The sequence below is a fragment of the Kogia breviceps genome, chromosome 3 (assembly GCF_026419965.1).
Source record: "Kogia breviceps isolate mKogBre1 chromosome 3, mKogBre1 haplotype 1, whole genome shotgun sequence".
In the NCBI taxonomy this organism is placed as follows: Eukaryota; Metazoa; Chordata; class Mammalia; order Artiodactyla; family Physeteridae; genus Kogia; species Kogia breviceps.
The window spans coordinates 148,942,806-148,966,503 of NC_081312.1; the positions used below are offsets into that span (position 1 = coordinate 148,942,806).

Sequence of the window (23,698 nt, forward strand, 5' to 3'; positions counted from 1 at the left end):
GGAATGAAAAGCTAACAGGTGCACTGGCCTCCTGGCCAGGCTACGAATTCTGCTCTCATGCTGTTCTGACTGCTGCCTTCTGTTCCCTGGCCTTCAAGAGATGAGACTGGACAGTCAAGTGATGCACGTAAAAACTTGTCCAGAAAATGAAAACCAGGAGGACTGAAGTATCAGGTCCCCATGAACATTTTTATACTTATTTAACCAGGTGCACCCCAACTCTAATTTCAGTCCATGTTAATGAACAAGTTTCATGTATTTACTGTAATATTAGGGGAAGAAATCAAATGGAGAATTGAGTCCTCAAATACAAACTTAATTCATGTATATGGATCTCTGAAGAACATGGATATATATGAAAGGCAAAGCACATAATTCTTTAGGGTAGAACATTTCCAAGAAAATTTTGAATGGCAGTAGTGTTTGGATGTTACTGGCAGACCATTTCAGATGTTAAAAAGAATGTTATCCAAAAAATGCACATTATAAACAAGATCAATAGGACAGATGGAACAAACATAGAAAGTATAGAAAATTAATTATGTAGTTAGCTAGTGTAAAGATAGTAACGTGAGACAGAGTTCAATCGAATATTGCACGTACACCATATAACCTCTTTGCTGTTATAGCCGTGATACTCCTTAGCTGAAGAGATGGCGAGTAGGTAGGATTATTTCAATGAAAAGTTGAGACTAAGAAAACAATGAGAGAGGGAAAGACAGTATCAAAATCAGAACACTAAAGCTCTGATGTAGCCCCATTTGCAAGGTGAAGAAAAACTATATGCCCCAGAGGTGCTGTGCAAGTTTCAAGTCTTGTGCTCCAATATCTCCGTCCAGTTACCGAATGCAAGTAAGAAGACGGTCTTCAGGCTCGCCACCTGTATCTACAGGCAGAGATCAAAGTGCAGGGCTAATAAACCAATCCAGCTGAGGGTGGATGGGGGGCCGGCTGCTGCTGCTCTGACACAGCACAGCACAGGGAGGCGGGCGAAGAGCACTTCCGACCCCTCTTCCTCACTTTGTGCCCACTTGTTACCTCAGCAATTCTTCAGTTCATCCTGTGGATGAAAGACTAATAAATCCGGCCCTAGTAACAATTCTTTGGCAATTTCTTTCCAAAATCCACTCCACTAAGTTCTCGATACTTCATGATTAATCAATTGCCAAAAAATCCTAACTAATCTCATTTCTTCTCTATCTCCAGAAGAGCAATAAGAATAGTGTTTTTGAAGTATCATTTTAATCATGCACTCAGTGGCCTATAATGGCTCTCAAACGCCTCCACATAAAGTCCAAAGGAATCTAAGTTCCTTACCACGTAATTTTAGTGCCTCCTGTCAGCATTCCCTCTTAATCCGCTGAAATAATTTTTTTTAAATTCTGTTAGCTTCAAATAGCAAGTGCTTTTGAAAGTTTATTCTGGATCCTGCATCCTGTTATGAGAGTCAGTTCTCAAAATCTGCAGGCTGTCTTCGGCATATAAATAACTTGCTTACTCCCAAATCTGAGCTTTCATTCATGCAATTCCTCACTCCAGGAATGTCCTTATTCTCATTTCATGCCTAAGACCCATGTCTGAAGATCTGGTTTGGATCAGAATGAACAGCATGGGCAGGGCAGGCAGCTTGTCTAGAGAGCTACCAGCACAAAGCTGTATGCCGTTTTTCGCCTCTGCTTCATGTCAGACCGCACCTTCTTCAGCACGGCCTCCTCATCCTCTGTTACACATGCCTATGCACAGCTCCTCGACTGCTCAGTGTTGACATAAAGCAGCCTAGGGAACTGTTCTCATCTGCTCCCCTCATCTTCCATCTGCCAAAATCTTCCTTGCTCTAACATAAGGCCCTCTTTTCTTAGAAAGATCTGGGCAAAGCACCTGCCACAACAGGCTCATAGAAGAGCACAACTGCTGAGGCCTCGAAAGGCTGGCGTCCCTTTCACATACAGGGATGTACATGTACAGACTCTCACTATGCTGCTGCTGCAGGACAGCTGCTGGCGCCACCTCCTCTGGGAGGGACACAGGTGACAGAGATGGCCAGGGCTACAAATACGTTGGTGGGATCCTGGGACAGCTACGGTGGTTTCTGAGGAAAGGAAGGATGAAGACACTTCTGGCTTAAGTTTATAGCTGCTTAGTTACCAGAAAATTTCAACTTTAAGCAGGATTCAAATTCTACCACTTTCTTTTTTTTTACTTGATAAATATTTAGTACCTACTATTGTCACACGTGGTTTTAAAGAAAGTTGTGAATTCAACAGATACACATGGCTCCTGACCTCCAAAAGCTTAAAGTCTTTGAAAATAGACTATTACAATGAAGTATAACCTAGTAAGTAAAAAACTAACTTTTTAGAGCCAATAATGTATACGTTCTTAAGGTTCTCTATTTATGAATTTCAGTTAAGACTTGAGAAACACTGCTCTAAAAAGCAAAATTTAATTCCTGAAGGAAAAAAAAAATAGAAGCCAACGAATGAAGCAACACTATAATATTAGCATGACCTTGCAAACTACATCTAAAATCAACAACACACCAAAACACACCAAATTTCTCTTTTAAAAAGCAAGAGGCTAAAATCTTCCATGGGAAACTACAGTCATGAAAGGACAGGAAGGGTTTGAACTAATACTTTTCACAGTGATCTGGATGAAAGGAATGAGGCTGTAGTTCTGCTCCAGAAATCTTTAAAAAACTGCAAACTCAAATATGGCCAAAGCCTAAAAGAACTGCATCACGGTAAAATGTGACTCGCTTTAAGAAGTATTATTTTAATTCTTGTCTGAATGCATTTTTTAAAGTATTTCAGTGACAAACACCAAACTTAAAACTCAGGTTAAAACTATTTTAGGGACTTCCCTGGTGGCACAGCACTTGGGACTCCATGCTCCCAATGCACGGGGGCCCGGGTTCGATCACTGGTCCGGGAAGTGGATCCCACATGCATGCTGCATCTAGGAGTTCGCATGCCACAACGAAGGAACCAGTGAGCTGAAGCTGGGGAGCCCATTTGCCTCAACTAAGGAGCCCTCGTGCTGCAACTGGGAGCTGGGAGGCCGGTGAGCCGCAGCTAAGGAGCGTCGTGCTGCAACTGAGACCCGAAGCAACCAAATGGATAATAAATAAAAATTTCTTAAAAACTAAAAAATTCATATAAAACTGAATTTCTATCTAGGCCTTTGATCAAAAGGGCAAAACTTTCCTGTAACATTGAAATCTTTGTTTTACTAGCTCCAAGGGTGATTTGTAATTGAGAACAAAATATTTTTTAGGGAAGCATTTTTTATAATGTTTGTTGTAGAAAACTATTTCACTAAAAGCTGTGAAACAGGTTGTCACCCACTAACCTATAATCACTACAACCTCATTTAAACTGAACTATAATTCAGTGAGTATTATAAAGGACTGTGTGGATTTTAGAAACAAAGGCCAAATAATCTTCCTGTGTAAAAATGTATTTTAAAAAAAGTCCCTCCAATACATTAGCTTAATGATACAATTCAGAAGTTCAATTTCACACCGAATATGTCTTACCTAAGTCATTATTTTTTGTTATAGCATTAGCTGCCCTGGTTCGGGGTCCCTGCTGCGTAAACTGATACCCAAATTTAAGGATATTGGTATTTTCCTCAAGCATCTTGGCCATTTCCAATTCTACAGCCGTCCCCAACTGCTGCCTCTGGAATAATTGAAAATAAAGAATAGTATTAATGAGCTAGATCAAAATACTTTTCAGGTACATGCTGATTCCTTAAAAATTTTCCCAAGTCTTACACCATACATAAGAGAAACAAAAATGTAAGTTTAGTGTATGATCATACAGACATCAAAAAAATGTGGATTATTACAGTGAGAGACCACTTCATACCCACTAGGATGACTATAATCAAAAAAACGATAGGGTTAGCAAGCTAGTGGGAAGCAGCCGCATGGCACAGGGAGATCAGCTAGGTGGTTTGTGACCACCTAGAGGGGTGGGACAGGGAGGGTGGGAGGGAGGGAGACACAAGAGGGAAGAGATATGGGAACATGTGTATATGTATAACTGATCCACTTTGTTGTAAAGCAGAAACTAACACACCACTGTAAAACAGTTATACTCCAGTAAAGATGTTAAAAAAAACAAAACAACAACAAAAAGGATATGGAAAAATTGGGAGTTTTAGGCATGCTGGCAGGAATGTAAAATGGTGCAATTGTTATGGAAAACAATTCGGCTATTTCTCAAAAGGTTAAACACAGAGCTATCATATGACTCAGCATTTCCACTCCTAGGTATATACCCATGAGAAGTGAAAACATATTCATATAAGAATCTGTACATAAGTGTTCACAGCAGCATATTTGTACAATTCGAAAAGTAGAAACAACCCAAGTATAATAGATTATTCAGCCATAAAAAGGAATAGGTACTAATATATGCTACAACATGAAGAAACCTCCTTAACGTTTTGCTAAGTGAAAGAAGGAAGACACAGAAAGTCACATATTACATAGCTCCACTGATATGAACTGTCCAAAATAGGCAAAATGCATAGAGACAGAAAGTAGATTCGTGGTTGTCAGGGGTTGGTGGGAAGGGCGACTAGGAAGTGACTGCTGATGGGTGTGGAGTTTCTTTTTGGGGCGATGAAGATGTTCTGGAGTTAGACAGTGGTGATGGTTGCATAACTCTATGAATATACTACAAACCATTTAACTGTATACTAAAAGAGTAAATTTTATGGTAAGTGAATTATATCTCAATAAAAAAACTGGAAACATTGATTAAATAGCATTCTGGTTAAATTTTAAGATATAACTCTTCTCTCTACCTTCATAATCTACAAAATTTACTTACTCTGAAGGATTAAGGGAGTCATTTACCACATACTTTTAAAAAATAACTGAAGTTATTTTTCAAATAAAATAGACTGAAGTGTTTTAGTCAAATGTGTAATGTTGTTTTATTTTTAGTTAATTACCACTCTGGATGGAAACACCTCTAACATGTATATTTCTCTGCTCCTTTAAAGAAAAGTGCATCTGGCATGGGTGACCCAGCATTATCTTACAGCGTCAGCACTGAGTGTGGCTGCACAGGAGCCTTTGTCTCTGGGTAACCTGGGTACTGGAGTTTTCTGTTTTTCACTGAGCCTATTCTGTTCACCTACTGTGTCTGGGACTGACATGCCACAGATGCAAAAATTCTATTATGTGGATCTTGCCACCAAAGAGCTGAAAAATTTGAGGATGGACTGTCACCTGTAAGAATTCTTCCAGTTCAAAACAGCCAGCCATCTAAATTCTCTTAAGACCAACCAGGGAGTGTTGCTTGTATACCTTTCTATACATTAAGTTAATATCCTGGATGCCCCAAATGTTCTCTCATTCCTTTTCAGGACCACTTTCCCAAGGGTTCCCTGAAAGCCCTCCTCCCACCCACGTCCTGAGTCCCCAAGCCCTGCACAACGTGTGGGCTGTAGTTTCCTCAAAGCTGCTGCTGTACGTCACCGACCTGATTGTCGATTTTCAGCTCAGCCAGGGTTTCATTATCTCTCAAAGCATCAATCAGTGCTAGAATCCCAGCTCCTGTAATAAAGTTGGACTCCATATTTAAGCTCTTCAAATTTTTGTTCACTCTTAGCATCTCTGCAAAAGCCTGAAAATTAAAGAAAATATTTGGAGATTACAGTTTGACCGCACCTAGTAAATAAACACTGAAGAAGCCTGAAACAAATACACAAATCAATACAACTGCTTTAATGTTTCTTATTAGATTGTTTTAGCTTGACACACTACACCTCACAGGTCTCACATGTATCTATTTTCAAATGCACTTGGTCACAGACTTTAGATTTTTTTTTTGTCATGTGTAATTCCCCATTGGTAACATTCTCCACTGCTATTCATTCCTACTTCCACTTCATGCTTCTTTCTCCTGCATCTCTCATACTTTCTCTGAGTCTCTGTGTAGGAGTAACTTCATCAATGTCTCTTTGCTTTTTTCTTTCCCTTTGCCCGCACCACACAGCATGCAGGATCGTAGTTCCCTGACCAGGGATCAAACCCACACCCCCATGCAGTGGGAGCGCAGAGTCTTAACCGCTGGACCGCCAGGGAAGTCCCATCAATGTCTCTTTGGAACATCTAACTTGCGTCCTGCTGCAGCTGGGTTACTGTGAAGCCCAAATGAGGGTAAATTATGGACTAATTTCCAAGGCAGGGACCAAAAGGACTGTCTAAGGCAGAAGGCCAGAAAAGATCACAGATGACTGGAACTGAGAGAGCACAAAAACTATGGAAAAGAAGGGGCTAACTAAATATTCAACTCAAAGAATGGTATGTTTTCCATCTGCTTCCATTACATTTCTCACAGGATATGGCAGTGCTACGCATTTGACCCAGTGTTTAATAAGTGCTATACTGACTAATTAACAAAGCCTGTAATTGAGCAGAGGGGAAAGAGAAGGGAGGGGGGAGGAGGAAGAATAGGAGTGTGAGTTTATTTAAAAAGCCCTGCAGAGGCGTCAAAAGAAAGGCCGAGGGCTTCCCTGGTGGCGCAGTGGTTGAGAGTCCGCCTGCTGATGCAGGGGACATGGGTTCGTGCCCCGGTCCGGGAAGATCCCACATGCCGCGGAGCGGCTGGGCCCGTAAGCCATGGCCGCTGAACCTGCGCATCTGGAGCCTGTGCTCCGCAAGGGAAGAGGCCACAGCAGTGAGAGGCCCGCGTACCGCAAAAAAAAAAAAAAAAAAAAAAAAAAAAATAGAAAGGCCGAACTCCAGAGAATATGGGTAAGATCAAGCTTAAAATTAAAGTCAAGTTAAAGAAAAGGCAATACTGCGGAGTGATACTAGAAAGAACTGGGGACATATATCCACACACTTGAACATTCTAATAGCAACTGGCTATGTGACCTGGAGCAAATCCCTTATCCATCCACCTGTACACACATCTGTTAAAATATTACAATGGCCTATTTTTGATAAGTACTGTTCTGTAAATTCAGAAATAAAACATACAAGTCTCTACCTGATGGAACTTACATTTTAGTGGGGGGCCCACACAGTAAGTAAGCAAAATGTAATGTCAGATGGTAAAAAGGGCTATAGAGGAGGAAAAAAAGGCATAGCAGGGTGGATGGGGAGTTCTGGGGGTAGGAGTGGGGTTGCTGTTTTATATACGGGGGTCAGGAAAGGCCTCACCTGGAAGGTGACTTCTGAGCAAGGACTGAAATAATTTAAGTGATGAAGTAAAACTACGTGGAATATCTTCAGGGAGAAAGTTCTAGGCAGGAGGAACAAGTGTAAAGGCTCTGAGCTGGGAGCATGCACGGCATGTTTGAGGCAGAGCAAGGAGGCTGTATGGCTGGAGCAGAATGAAAGAAACAGCAAGAGGAGAGATGAGGTCTGCTCATGTAAGGCCTTATTAGGCCACTGAAAGATTCTGATTTTTACTGCATCGGCAGGTAGACTCCCAACCACTGCGCCACCAGGGAAGCCCGAGAACATTTAAGTTTTAAGAGTCACTTCTAACGCTGTGTATAGAGATGAAGCAGGCAGCTCAATTAGGATAATCCAGGTGAGAGAAGCCAGTGGCTTGGACCAGGGTGGTAGCTGTGAAGATGGTGAGACGTGGTTGGATATACAGGAAATATTTGAAGACACAGCTGGATAAACATTTGAAGTTGTGAGAAAGGAAGTCAAGGATCACTCCATTATTATTATTATTTCATTTTTTTGACTTGAGCAAATGAAAGAATGAAGTTGCCGTTTAGTGAGATAGGAAAGAGTGTGAGAGAGGCAGGTATGGGACAGAAGTCAGGAGTTTGGTTTGGGACTTGGGTTTGAGATGTCTGTTAGATATACAAGTAAAGCTGTTAAGCAGTAGCTGGACATGGGTTTGGAGTTGAGGGGAGAGGTATGAACTGGAGATAATAATATTGGGAGTGAGCAGCATGCATAGGTAATATATAGCAATGAAACAGAATGAGATCACCCAGAACGTGAGTGCAGACAGAGAAAAGAAGGACTAGAACCGAGCTCTGAGCCATTTAGATGATTAGATGTTGGGGAGCTGAGGAGGAACCAGTGTAGGGACCAGAGAGGTAGGAGGACAATCAAAGGGAGTGATATCCTCAAAGCCAAGAAGAAAAGCGTTTATACCATGATCAAGTGTGATTTACCCCAGAAATGCAAAGTTGATTTAACATATAAAAATTAACCAATGTGGGACTTCCCTGGTGGTGCAGTGGTTAAGACTCCGCCTGCCAGTGCAGGGACACAGGTTCGATCCCTGGTCCAGGAAGATTCCACATGCCGCAGAGCAACTAAGCCCATGCACCACAACTACTGAGCCTGTGCTGTAGAGCCCGCAAGCTGAGCCACAACTACTGAGCCCATGTGCCTAGAGCCCGTGCTCCACAACAAGAGAAGCCACTGCAACAGAAGCCTGCGCGCCACAACGAAGAGTAGCCCCCGCTCGCCACAACTAGAGAAAGCCTGTGTGCAGCAACGAGGACCCAATGCAGCCGAAAATAAAAAAATAAATTAATTATTAAAACAATTAATCAATGTAATACACCATATTAACTGAATAAAGGACCACATGAATAAAACCACATGATCACCTCAACAGACACAGAAAAAGCATTCGATAAAAATTCAACACTATAGATCCATAAATGGAACCCTCTGCAGGTGTTAAAAGAATGATGTAGAACTTTATATGCTGATATGGAAAGATCTCTGAGATATATGGTTAAGTGAAAAATTAAGTTGCAGAACAGCCTACATTACATGACTCTGTTTATGTTTAAAAAATTTCATAGAAAGGAAATACAGAAAAAAGTAAACAAAATGGTAGTAAATAATGTATTGCCTAATAGTAAACATCAATTGAAAAAGAGTAAATTTTTTTTTTTTTTTTTACTGATATTTGCGTTTATTGATGAACATCATGGTTACTAACAGTTGATCTTACAACACAGAATTTTGAAACTACATTAAAAAATTATTTTAGTTTTTAAATTTATTTTTTTATTGACGTATAGTTGAATTAAAAGAGAGTAAATCTTGTTCATAAAATCAGTTTAACCACCTTTGTAACATGCCCTGGTATTACACAGCCATAATTTCGATATTATTAGTAGTTAGCTTACTTACAACAGCAACAGGGTCATTGCTTCGGGTGGCTGCAAGACTGAAATATTTCACATGTGTGTTGGTTTCCAAAGCCTTTGCAAAATCTTTTAGGGTTGGAATTGGGATATTCTTGAAAGACAAAAATGTGAAACATTATTACATTTTAGTTTTCAGGAAATTCAGTCCATTAATCAAATACATCTGTACTTTTTTGCATTAAAATGTATTCAGAAATTATGTAACATTACAACCGCTGGTCTACAACTGGAAAAAAAAACAACTCAGCCTCCTTCTTACCTCTTTGATTTCTCTATTATGGTATAAACCGTTGGCATAGAGCAGAGCATACATCACTGTTTCTCTAGCATTGAGGTTAAAGAAATTCTCTTTTTAATTATTTGTATTATGAGAAGTCAGCCCTTGAGTACTTAAAGTGAATCCACTTTTCTACAAAGAAAGATGTGGAAATCTACTTATGATGATTCCTGAGACAGATGACATACTGTTTTCAGTCACTCAAGCCGTAAGGTATTAAGAGAGATTAACTCTACATTTCTTGAAATGAGGAAAGAGAGAGTTTTAGGAGACACTGATCTTTCCCCTTAGTACCAAGACTTCAGTTTCCTGTAGCCTGCCTATTTTTCAGATTGTTACTATTGATTTAGAGACAGAGATACACGAGAACTGAATTTTTTTAAAAAATAAGAAGATTAGTGATCAACTAGGGATATTAGCTTTCCCTAGTGCTTTTCCCCCTCCACTCACAGGAAGGAACACCCACAAAAAGAGCACAGAGGTCTTATTCCCTAGGTTCTTGTAATTTCCAGATGTTCTCCCTGCCTCCAATTCAGATAAATTAAGATTTAAAATGAGGAGTTTGTAAGGAAGCTATTATACAATGGCTAATACCTTAAGAGATCATTTGAGTTTACTCTTTGGTAATTAATTACCCCTATGCCCTCCTAACTCATTTCTTCTTTCTTTACTCCAAGGAAGAGTTGCATTTTAAAAATCCCAATGAGATCCCACAAAGCCCAATTCTAGGTGTTTACTCAAGAGAAATGAAAACATACGTTCACGCAAAAACCTGTATGTGAATGTGTATAGTGGCTTTATTTATAATCATCCCAAACTGGAAGCAACTCATATGTCTATCAACTGGTGAATGGACACACAAACTGCAGCACATCCAGACAAGGGAATGCTGCTCTACAACACAAAGGAACAAACCGCTGAGACACACAACAGCGTGGACTGTACTGTGCGAAGTCAAAGAAACCAGATTCAACGGCTGTACACTATATGGTTCCATTTATATGAAATTCTGGAGGAGGCAAAATGATAGGGAAAGAAGACAGATCCATGGTTGTCAGGGGCTAGAGCTGGTGGCAGAGAATGATGACATAGGGGTGTGAGATGTTCTACATCTGACTGTGGTGGTAGTTGTACAACTGTATGCATTTGCTTTAACTCATAGAACTGCACACTAGAAAGGGAGAATTTCAGTATATATGCCTTATAGCTCAAGAGAGCTGATTAAAAAACCAAAACCTGAAAGGCTAAAATGCTCCTAAAAGTGGGCAGTACTTTGGAAGCCCGAGAGGTATACTCTGATAGTCTGTAGAGTTTATATTTCTATGTGATAGCCTTTAAAAAGTAAATCAGAAAAATACTATAATACTTTAACTTCTAAAATCGAAGGAATCTATGTTAGCATACTACTAGAAGTAAAAACTTTACCAGTAGGTAGAAAGGATGAGACTATATCAAAACTGCCCAGCTCTCATCCTAGATCCAAATGACTCAAAGCAATTCAAAACAACTTTTTGTTTGCTTATCACACCTACCTTTATATTATTCAAATTAACTTCAACAAGACGAACATCATTTTCTTTAATTCTCTGTAGACTCTCTTCAACATTGGTTGGATTTGGGGGCTCATCAAATACTGGAAGAATCTTTTCACCTTTTACCACATCTGTAGCAACAAATGAAAAGAGCAAGAGTGTCACTGGTTGATACTATTACAGTGAATGCATATATTAACTTGGAAACACATAGCACACATACACAAACATATTCAGTAGAAAAAATTTATAAGTTTCTTTCCCCAAATTTCTAAAAGATCCTTTATGTGCTCCCATATAAAGCACTGAAATAAAATTTTACTGAATATAAATACCAAACATAATTCAACATTTAATTTGTTTGCAGTGTATCAGTCTTCAAAAATGAGTATTTTCACTGCCTCTTGCCTCTTGGTGTATTACAAGATATGTTTAACCATGAAAATACAGTTGATGACACAAGCTGGTGATCCCATTTATTTTTAGCAATGTTCAAGATAAAGTTCTCATATGACAAAATCTAGCAACTCATCATTGTCTCTGAGGTTTGACTAGTAATTAATGCAAAGGCAGTAAGAATCAGAGACATGAACAAACAGCCTCCACAAAGAGTGAGTTGACAGGACACACTGCCTGTGCCTCCCGTGGGGAGTACTACGCAATGGGAAAGGGCAGAGGACTCTATCAGGAAGAAGAGTAGAAACGGGGAATGGGGAGACAGAGAACGGTAATGGTACGTGGAAGAACTACTGAGACAGGAATTCCCTGCCCTCCTTCATCCTACAGCCCAGTCCTTCACCATTTATACCCACACACATGGCCGGAATACAGCTATTCAAAACTGAAAGAGGACCCAGAAGACTTGAACCCTCTAGTGAGATGTAAATGCGCTCTGAGGTATGTGTGGAGGTCCATGAACACCTATAAAAGATAAACTTTTATGGATATATTTTCTGGGGAGAACACCTAGAGCATCAGATTCTCAAAGAGGAGAATGACCACAACATTAAGAGCAAGTGACATGTAAAGACTGACAGGGTCACTGTCTGGCTTAGTTAGTCCCTGCTGCCCTCCTCTAGCTTTTAGGAGCAAAACTCACCTTAAGACAAAGTATATTGCTTCCTCATCCAATAAATTCCCTCTAAGAGTACCTTGTTCTTTTCAAATGTCACACACACACACACACACACACACACAGACACCCTCCTACACACAGCATCCTGAAGAGATCAGCTCAGACAAAAGTCTGAAAATTAATTTCCTGAGGACAGTTGAAAGATCAGCAGAGCAGTCTTCTTCAAGATGGTAGATCAAGGGGACTGGAGAAAATCTTCCTCACTGAATGGAAAATTCAATGAGCTCTTCCTCAATTCTAAATTTTCTAAAACCTAAAAATTCCTTTTCTTCTCTGCAGAATGTGTATAAAGAGCCTTGCTCTATAATGAAATAATGGATCCAGTCAACAGGATGTGGAAACCATTAAGAAAGGTTGTGGGGGACTTTAATGGGATGGATCAGGTTGCCAGAATTTGAATACACTGATCAATCTTAACACATTCCCCAAAGAGGAATGACCAGACTCGATATGCTTCCTGAAGTGATTTGATCACTACCCAGGAAGCATTCTTGCCAAAAAAAATAAAAAACTGCACATAAATTTGATCAAGCTTCTAGGAAACAACAGTTTACAGAAACATAGGAGGTAGAGAGAAACAAGTAAAATGATACCACAAGGTTGCAATCAGCCAGATCCAGAATGTGGAAAATTCTACATGACAACAGTTTCTTCAAGGGATAAGTGCCATGAAGAAAGTGGGAAAGAAGTTGAGGAGAACTGTTAAGAAATTAAGAGGAACTTAAACCAAACGACAACCAAATGCAATATGTGACCCTTATCTGGATCCTGATTTGAACAAACCAGCTGTGAAATGACGTTTTTGAGAGAAAATGGGAAATCTGAACATGGACTGGGTATTAGATGATATGAAGGAATTGCTGATAATTTTTAAGTTTGATAATGGCATTGTGGTTATGTTACAAGAAAAGCCTTTGTGAGAGACACATATGGAAATATTTATGGGTGAAGTAATACAAACAAACAGGATTTGCTTTAAAATATTCCAGGGAAACGAGTAGAAGGGGTGGGAGGGAGGCAGACAGTGGATGAAACCCGGCTGGCATAATGTGAAAAACAGCTGAAGCTAGATGATGGATATATTATTCCCGCTTCTATAATGTTTGCTTGAACATTTCTACAATAGAAAGTTAAAAAAATAGGGGAATGGCCAATTATAGAACATTCATAAAATGGAATGTTATACAAATGTTTGACTGAGGTAAATCTGCATGTACTAACTAGGAAATGTGATATATTGCTAAGTGATATACTATATAGCGTGGATTAAAATCCTCACCACCGATTTCGTGGGATATTAAAGCTAGTTACTTAGTCATTCTAAAACCTCAGCTCCTTCAAAGGCATATTAAAGATAATAATAATACTGGTTTCATAGAACTGTTGTGAGGATTAAGAACAATTTACATTCAAGAGCTGTGCACAGAAGAACATGGCCCATGGTAAGCATTCAAAAAAATCAGCCAACAGTATTATTATTGAAAAATTCAGGGACAAGAAATATCTCTAGTATGATCCCATTTTTGTAAGAAAAGACAAGACAATTCGTGTATAGAACATATACATATGTAAGTTTATATAAGCATAATACAAAGTCTGGAAGGATATATTCCCAATTGTTAACAGTTAGGGAGGGGGTAGAGGTGGGGTACAGGGAGTAGGACTGTGAATAGAGACACTTTTACTTCTTACTTTGTGCCCTTAGGTCTTGTTTAGATTTACTACAAAATAGGCATGACTTTGGTGATTTTAAGATATCTTATAAATAAATTTTTAAAAAAGCTTTGCTTTAGGTTATCTAATACTTTGCGTCAGACTAAAAGGTTTAGGGGCTGAATAGTTCTTTGCTTTCCCCTGAATCTGATTTTACAATATACTTTGTCAGCACTGTTGGGGGTTTCTTGAAAATCAGGAACACTGAAAACAAGATGTCAGTAAAAGCCAAGTTTGACTAGTTTTTATAGCGTTTAGCATTAGTATTATTTAGTGAGGTGAGAGTAGTTCCTATTACATTTGCTGACACATTAAGCATAAAATATTTAATATTCTATTCTCAATGGTTTTCTAGGTCAATACCATCTAACTGGAATCTTAGGTTTCAAGTACATACGCATAACATTTGGTATGCAAATACTGAAGCTATTACATGGAGAAAACAAAACATAATTAACAAAGGACTGGAATTCACAAAGCATTATAAGTACTCACTTGAAAAATGTTCTTGGTCGACACCATTACTACTTCCCACTATATTGCAGAACTGTGTATTTGTTATCAGATTGTGCATCCCAAGAATAGCTATAAATATAGAACAAGAAAATTATTTTTTATTTCCATCCATTTTAAACACAAAGAATTAATTTTATGTCCCCAAATTTCTATCAACGATTTTAACACTCTCTGGGATTTTTCCTACTCAATTAAATACACATTTCGTAGCTTAAAAAAAAAAGAGAGAGAAAACATGATTAAAAACCACCTACAATCTCTCATCAATACCCTTGTAATTTCTCCCCACATTTCTGAATTTAGACACAGCTGGAGGCAGCTTAACCCTAAACTTAAGTCTATGCTTAGCTCCATCTGGTGGCCAAGAGAGAAAATGGAAATGATCTATTGTCGCTGTTCATCCTCAGAGGGTTTCTCCAAACATATTAAGATAAAAGGCAGATTTTTCAACTTAATCTTAACTCTCATATTAATTTACATTTGTATTTTACCTAAGAGTAGAATACTAAAAGTATGGTTGAATTCTCATATTTAAGATTAAAGTAGCATCCCTCAAAAATGACACTTAGGAGGAGAAATAAATTTGGTTTTTGATGGCCTTTTGCACAAATAAGGCAGAAGCTACAGTATGCCTCTGGCCCATTCCACTCTGATGAATGTACCATTTATAAACCCATTAGCCCTCAGCCCCCCCCAGGGAATAAGATACCTGCTCTAGCTGTGGTACCACACCTTGACTGTCCCTTCCCTGGGTCCTTCCCTAGGAACCATCACTGCTCCTTTTAAACATGTTAGTTCTTGAAGTTATTTAGTACTAACCTCTCCCCATGTGTCATATTTTTCTATCTAGAAAAATGGGTGTGGGTGGAGGCAGCTGGGGGCAGATACTGGTCCAGATAAGAAACTGGTAATGATGAAAATCACAGGGAGGTTTGGAATGTTCCATATATCTTCAGAAAAGTTGGGAAAGTGGTGAATATGGCTCAGGATTGACTATTTTATCTAATTTCCAATTACCCGTTTCTGGGTCTTCTAATAAAATGGATAGCAGTAGACCCTGGAGACAGTTTCTAGGTGAGCACCAGGTGATGAAAGATTTTTATAAAGACTTTCAAAGATGGCAACATGGGAAAAGACGTCCAATAATCAATAAATTCCATTAATATAAAAATTTCACCATTAAGAGAATTTAAAGAAACTAAATCCTTTATGTCAGACTTATCGTGTAAAAAAAAACAAAGCCAAATGTATGGTTACTTATTCAACAGCACTCTGCTGGGCAAAGCAAGCATTTGTATAATGTGTATAAGGTGTGTGCTGGTATTTTCCTCCCCTCTATACCATTCACAAATTAATTTGTTTTAGGAGATACCTGCGAGATCACACAATTCTGTATCAGAAGCACCTGTCAAAGCTTCTTCTAGTTCTGGATCAAGAGATACTTTTTCTTCTGTAAAAGTCTGTACAGGTTTCTGCTTAGGGATAAATATTTTCCCTGTAAAATAAAGCAGTTTGTTAGTTTCACTACTACTGCTAGTAACTCACCATTTTATTCTTACAAAAATTATTAGAAGTATGTGCAACTGAAGCTGAAGTAAAAGGTCAAGATTAACATCTACAATCATTTTGTTTCATCTTTGGTATGTATTTATAAGTTTCTAAGGCAACACTTTGGCTATATAAGTTGGAACAAGAAAAAGAAATGAACCGAGAAATTTTCCCATTTCTGAAGGTTAAAATAGGCTTTTTTTGGAGCGATTATGAGTTATTCTACAAATACTAAATCAAAAAATAAATGAATAAACCAAGAAATCTATAAATTAAGCAAAAAACAGAATTCATTTTCTTATTCTTAAGCAAGGAACTGCTACAGTCCCTTGGGGGATGGCAGAGGCAATTCTAATTTCAGAAATTCAAGTTCTAATTGCAAAGAAATTCCTGTATGTCCTGAGTGGTAGTCTGAAACTTTCTGTCACTGTTCTTCTAAGCCTCTATGACACTAACAAGGTTACCTGTTAAGAAACTAGTTATTCTAGAAAACTACAGTATTTATTATGTGAAAATCAGTATTTTATTACCATATGTTCAACGCAAAACTGAAAACATGAAGGGAATGGAAAATGATAATGATATAGCTGCAGCACAAGCCAACCAAACAAGAGGTGCTTACACATGGTGGGACTGAGTTACCAAGATTGACTCTGGTTTCCCCCCTGAGACCGATAAAAATTCTAACTAAGTGATCTAGGAAGGCTTATGTGTGGATTCACACAAGCTCCAATTATTTTCTTTTCTATCAGAAAATTACCAGGAAAATGTGAGAGAATATGTGACCTGATGAATCTACGTAGTGTTCTATCAAAACAAATGCTTGTGGGCTTAATAATCAGTGTGGTGAATGTTGTACAATTCTTGTTCAAGGTAAATATTAATCAGTGTAACTCATAAGAAATCCTTCCACAATACAGATTGCTCCCAGGAATCTGACCAAAGCTGGTCAGGTATTTTCAGCTAAGCCCATCTAAAAGATTTAATTTCTGATATTATATTTCTTTTTTTATTATTTCCACTTGGTTCTTGTTAAAAAAAAATTAGTTTCCATCTCTCTGCCAAAATTCCTCATCTCTTCACATATGCCTTGTCCACCAGATTTTCTGAGATTTTTGTCATAAAGTTCCTGACTGATAACACCAATATTTGGGTCATCTCTGGTCTTCTACTGACTGTTTACTTTTCTTGACTATAGGCCACATGTGTCTTAAGATCTCTGACTTCATATTGGGCATTTGTGTATAAAAGCATAGCAGAGACTAAAGGAAATGACATTTATTCCTAGAAAGGAATGTGCCACTCAGGTCAGTGCTGAAGTAACATGCTCTACAGTTGAGGTGAATCTGGGCTTTTTGTTGCAACGTTAGTTTGATTCATTTCCTCACTGGCTTCAAACATTTTGAGGACAGGATCAGGACTTTATCTTCAGCAAGGCCTAGGATTAGAATTCTGGTGAGGTTCTGGAGATCTCCTGAGCTGCCACTGCCTACTGTTTTGAACTGTAAAGTAGCAACATTGCTCCTGATGTGTAGTCCCGGCTGCCAGATTTCTAGGAGCTCTATTTTCCAGTTCCACCCCGCCCCCACTTTCCCACTTTTGGGGCCTTGGCAGATCTTTCAGCCTGATGCTTATGTTGTCTGCTCTACACTTTGTGAAGCGGGAGATGGCCTGAAAGGGATTTCTCTCATTTCTCCTGTCTCACTCTCAATCTCCTGAGCTAAAAACCTATGCCTCAGGAATTTTCTCTCAGCTCTGCTTCACTGCCTCGGTTCTTGGAGTAGTATCCCTAGCACTAAATGAAGACCTGAAGCAAAGAACTGGAGGGTAATGCAGTCTCACCCTATCTCTAGGGCTGCACTGTTCAATACGATATGTTCAATATGGTATGTGACTATTTAAGTTTAAATTAGTTAAAATTAAAAATTCAGTTTCTCAGTCACACTAGCCACATTTGGCTAGTAGCTACCCTACTGGTGAGCACAGATACTTCATGGCATAAAGTTCTAGTGGACAGTGTTGCTCTAGGGCTTCTCTGATTTCTAATCTACCATGATGGCCCATACACAGCCATTAAAAGTTTAAAAGTTAGGCTGACTTCTCCTTACTCCTCTCTATGGTAGTTTCCTCCTTTTCCATATATTTCAGTCAGGAAAGAACGCAGAATGGATCACCTCTTTTTTTGGGGGGGGGATCACCTCTCTTATGGAGGGCTTGCCACTTTCTTGAGTCACTAAGATTTGTGTCTTCAAGCTTTCTGATTTTCTTTTTAACTATGATTAATGTAGCTTATATTGCTTGTTTTGGTGAGAATAAGAAGTCTCTTGCAACTTCCTACATCTGAATCAGAAGTCTTTCTAGGAAAGTATTTTCTTATTTAAAAAATGGCACTTGGCCAATCTACAATGTATTTATATTAGTAAGGATGCTTTTAACTGCATATAACAAAATACCCAATTTAAAGTGGTTTAAACTGGTGCTTCTCAAGCTTTAATGCGCATGGCATCCACCTAGTGATCTTATTAAAGTGCAGATTCTGATGCAGTAGGTCTAACATGAGCTCTAAGAATCTGTATTTCTAACCAGCCTCCCAGGTGATGCTGATACCGCTGATCCACAGCGCACTCTCAAAGCAGCAGGGGTTTAAACAGTAAGTATTTTTTATCTCACTTAATAACTCCACAGGTAGGTGGCTGAAGGGTTGGTTCAGCAGCTCAATGTTGATGTCAAAGATCCAGGCTCTATTTTTCTCTTTGTCTATAACTAGCATGAAAGCCTTTGTTCTCAGGCCATTAGTCTCAAGATGACCTTTGTAATACTATGTATCACATCTTCATGCGGTAAGGTCAGGGCAGGAAGGAAGGGCACTTTCTCAGCTGCTGACTTTTATAAAGAAAACTGTCCAATAGATTTCTTCTCTGGTCTCACTGACTAGCACCGGGCCACATGTCCATGCCCCCACCTGCAAGGGTAGCTTGAAAAGCAAGCATCTGGCTTTTTCATTCTATTTCAGAGATGGATTCTGCCAGTAAGGAAGAAGGAATTTGTGAATGGTTGTTAAATAGAAAACTACCACATTTGTCCCAATACTGAACCAGATGAAGTATACTTCTGTGCTCCCTTAATTCCCTGAACATTTCACTGTGGCTACACTTACTCATTTTGCATGTTTGTCTGTCCTGTGTGAGCTTTTCAATGTTCTGTTCCATCCTTACATTTCCATCCCTACAATTCCATCCCTACAATTCCATCCCTACATTGTCTGTCCTCTGTGAGCTTTTCAATGTTCTGTTCCACCCTTACATTTCCTAGCTCACAGCAGGCAATCCAATTTGTTGAATAAATAATCTGGTGATCACCTCTAGCTCAACTACCTCATTGTATAAAGTATAATATAAATACCCTGGTTCAAAGTTACACAGCAGAGTTAGCACTAGAACACAGGTTCCCAAACTCTCATCCCAGTAATTTTTCCAATAAACTGGTGGCTTTCAAACTTAACTCTTTAGCAGTTGACTTTTCAACTCAAACAAATGCTTATCTATATGGTGGAACGTAACTGATCTTCTTAGTACCAAACTTTGGAGTTCTGGTGATTATTAGATAATCTTTTATCATTAGTTCACAGATGCAGAAAAAAAAGTCATGAAGAGATTAGTGGTAGGATGGGAATAAAACACAGACCTACTAGAGCATGGACTTGAGGATATGGGGAGAGGGAAGGGTAAGCTGTGAGGAAGTGAGAGAGGGGCAGGGACATATATACACTACCAAATGTAAAATAGCTAGCTAGTGGGAAGCAGCCACATAGCACAGGGAGATCAGTTCGGTGCTTTGTGACCACCTAGAGGGGTGGGATTGGGAGGGTAGGAGGGAGGGAGATGCAAGAGGGAAAAGATATGGGGATATATGTATAACTGATACACTTTGTTATAAAGCAGAAACCAACACACCATTGTAAAGCAACTATACTCCAATAAAGATGTTAAAAAAACCCCAAACAACAACCAAAAACAAACAAACAAACAAACAAACAAACAAACAAATAATAAAAAGAATCCGCCTGCCAGTGCAGGGGACACAGGTTCAATCTCTGCTCCAGGAAGATCCCACATGCTACGGAGCAACTAAGCCCGTGTGCCACAACTACTGAAGCCCGTGCACCTAGAGCCCGCACTCCACAACAAGAGAAGCCACCGCAATGAGAAGCCCATGCACCGCAATGAAAAGAGTAGCCCCTGCTCCCCACAACAAAAGAAAAAGCCTGTGCACAGGAATAAAGACCCAATGCATCCAAAATAAATAAATATATAAAATTTAAAAGGTTATTGTAAAACCAAAAAAAGTACAAACAACAAAAGAAAAAAATAGATAAATTGAACTATATCAAAATCTAAAATTTTGTGGAACAGTGATATCACCAAGAAAATGAAAAGACAAGCTACAGAATGAGAAGAAAAATTTCAAATCATATATTTGATAAGAAACATATCTAGAATATATAAAGTGTTTATCAATAATAAATCAAATATTTTGATTGACTGACAAAAATCAGTAATAAAAAGACATCCCAATTTAAAAATAGGCAAAGGATTTGAAGAGACATTTATCCAAAGATATAAGATGTCTAAGAGCACATGAAAAAATGCTCAATACCATTAGTCATTAGGGAAATGCAAATCAAAACCACAATGTATGTTATCACTTCACGTCTACTAAGATGGCTATAATCAAACCTACAGACAAGAGTTGGCCAGGACGTGGAGAAATGAGAACCCTAATACATTGCTGGTGGGAATGTAAAATGGTGCAGCCACTTTGGAAAACAATTTGGCAGTTCTTCAAATTGTTAAAAAATAGTTACTAAGTGACCCAGCAATTCCACTAGGTATACATAGCAAATTGTACACAAGTGTTCACAGCAGCATTATTCATAATAGCTAAAAAGTGGAAACAATCCAAATGCCCATCAACTGATAAATGGAGAAACAGTGTGTGTTTCCATACAATGAAATACTATTCATCCATAAAAAGGAATGAAACACTGAAACATGCTAAGACACAGATGAAACTCCCAAACACTAGGCTAAGTGAAGTCAGTCATAAATACATATTGTATGATTCCATTTATTTGAAATGTCCAGAATAGGCAAATTTAGAGAGAAAAAGTTGATTAGTGGTTTTCTGGGGCTGAAGAATAGAGTGAGGAATCGAGACTATTCATAGGTACAGGGTTTCCTTTTGGGATGATAAAAATGTTCTAAACTTAAGATTATGGTGATAGTTATACAACTCTGTGAATGTACTAAAAACCATTGAATTGTACACTTTAAATGGGTAAATTTTATGATGTGAGTTGCACCTTAAACACATTCAGCCAGATAGTGTTTGTGCTTCTTAGTTAAAATCAGCTGTTCTCTGGGAAATACATAATTAGCAAACTGCTTCATTGATTCCATATTAACAGAAAATACGTTTCTAAACGTGTGTTAATTTAAATTAGTCTCATATAAATTAGATTTAAGTTACAAATCTTAATTACTAAGAGAGGTTGATAAATAGATCTCCATTATAATGGTTAATGTGATTTGTGCCCTCAATGTCTTGCAGGATGAGTGAAATGTTCAGCTTTTATTTGACATATAGGTATTCTGTGTGTGTGTGTGTGTGTGTGTGTGTGTGCGCGCACGCGTGCACACATACGTTTGCAAAGGGAAGGGAAATGTGTAAATTTGATACTGCTTTTATCCAAAACCATCTGTTAACAAAATTAGTATACCATTTTATTATGATCATCTTTCTTCTGATGTTTTTTTAAAAATCATGCATTATTCTTTATAGAAATTTAGTCTCATTCTGATAAAATGATTTAACATATATAAAGCAACTGGTATACAGTAAACACAATAGACACATGTTAATTATTTGTTCTTATTTTCTCTGGAATTCCTTTTTTTTTAACATCTTTATTGTAATATAATTGCTTTACAATGGTGCGTTAGTTTCTGCTTTATAACAAAGTGAATCAGTTATACATATACATATGTTCCCATATCTCTTCCCTCTTGAGTCTCCCTCCCTCCCACCCTCCCTATTCCACCCCTCTAGGCGGTCACAAAGAACCAAGATGATCTCCCTGTGCTATGCGGCTGCTTCCCACTATCTATTTTACGTTTGGTAGTGATATATGTCCATGCCACTCTCTCACTTTGTCACAGCTTACCCTTCCCCCTCCCCCTCCCCATATCCTCAAGTCCATTCTCTAGTAGGTCTGTGTCTTTATTCCCATCTTACCCCTAGGTTCTTCATGACATTTTTTTTTTTAGATTCCATATATATACGTTAGCATACGGTATTTGTCTTTCTCTTTCTGACTTACTTCACTCTGTATGACAGACTCTAGGTCCATCCACCTCACTACAAATAATTCAATTTTGTTTCTTTTTATGGCTGATTAATATTCCATTGTATATATGTGCCACATCTTCTTTATCCATTCATCTGATGAAGGACACTTAGGTTGCTTCCATCTCCTGGCTATTGTAAATAGAGATGCAATGAACATTTTGGTACATGACTCTTTGAATTACGGTTTTCTCAGGGTATATGCCCAGTAGTGGGATTGCTGAGTCATATGGTAGTTCTTGCATGTGTACGTGAGAGAGACACAGTGCGTTTTCCAAAACAAACAACCCAGGAGGTTGTTGTTTCTTTATCAGTGATTCCTTTTAAAAAATTCATTCATTCATTCATTCATTCATTCATTTATGGCTGAGTTGGGTCTTTGTTGCTGCACATGGGTTTTCTCTAGTTGTGGCGAGCAGGGGCTACTCTTTGTTGCGGTGTGAGGGCTTCTCATTGTGGTGGCTTCTCTTGTTGCGGAGCACAGGCTCTAGGAGTATGGATTTCAGTAGCTGTGGCTCATGGGCTCTAGAGCACAGGCTCAGTAGTTGTGGAACATGGGCTTAGTTGCTCTGCAGTGTGTGGGATCTTCCTGGACCAGGGCTTGAACCCATTTCCCGTGCATTGGCAGGTGGATTCTTAACCACTGCCCCACCAGGGAAGCCCTATATCAGTGACTCCTAAACTCAGAAAATGAAGATTGACTAGGCATGGATATTTTTGAAAAAGCTCTCTACATGATTCTGATTTTTACCTACTCATGTTGATAAAGTGCTAATCTGAATAATTACAGCTCTGAAAAGATTAGGATGAGTACTCCTGTACTGATCTAATTTTACTTTTCCTCTCCTTAAAATATGGTCAAAAAGCTCTGACTTATAACTTTTAATATTTGTATTTATTTGAAGTAACATAATGTCTTAAAAAATGATTATTCACTTCTATTCTGCAGTATACAGCATTCTATCTAAATACCTTATTTAACAAAGCAACATCTAAAACTGGATTTTTTAAAAACTGAAATTACAGTTCTTTACATTGTAGCAAAATATGAAAATAAGCAATGACAAGATCAGAAAAAATCTCTTAGACAAGTATGAAAAGATATGTTTGCCACCCCCAAATGAAACAAAACAAAAACAGGGCTATGACTCTTGGTTGCTAAGAATGTTGAAAGAGTTCAGTAATGTTTCTGTAACTACAAAATGGCAGCTAAGGAAATAGAAGAAACCAAGATAAGAATTCATATAATGGTAGCTTAAATGCATGGCATTTATCCAAACCTGTGTTTGTGCCAAGAGGAGGAAAAAAAAAAGGAATATCTTGCCAAGATCCTTGTTATTGTTCTAAAATAAGTAAGATACTATGAACCATGTTAACAATTTTATTGCCAGGACCTTTCTTCACAAG

At 38.4% G+C, this 23,698-nt stretch overlaps 1 protein-coding gene across 1 annotated transcript in view; it reads right to left on the minus strand.

Annotated features, from left to right (window-relative positions):
* The window catches only part of TMOD3 (tropomodulin 3), an 85,606-nt gene that overhangs the window by 5,430 nt on the left and 56,478 nt on the right, over positions 1–23,698 (minus strand). The window contains exons 4-9 of the mRNA XM_059056297.2: positions 15,711–15,833; positions 14,318–14,407; positions 10,975–11,105; positions 9,149–9,256; positions 5,502–5,645; positions 3,539–3,683 (exon numbers count right to left, since the gene is read on the minus strand). Of these exons, the coding sequence (XP_058912280.1) occupies positions 3,539–3,683; positions 5,502–5,645; positions 9,149–9,256; positions 10,975–11,105; positions 14,318–14,407; positions 15,711–15,833 (741 nt within the window). The remainder of the gene's footprint in view (positions 1–3,538; positions 3,684–5,501; positions 5,646–9,148; positions 9,257–10,974; positions 11,106–14,317; positions 14,408–15,710; positions 15,834–23,698) is intronic.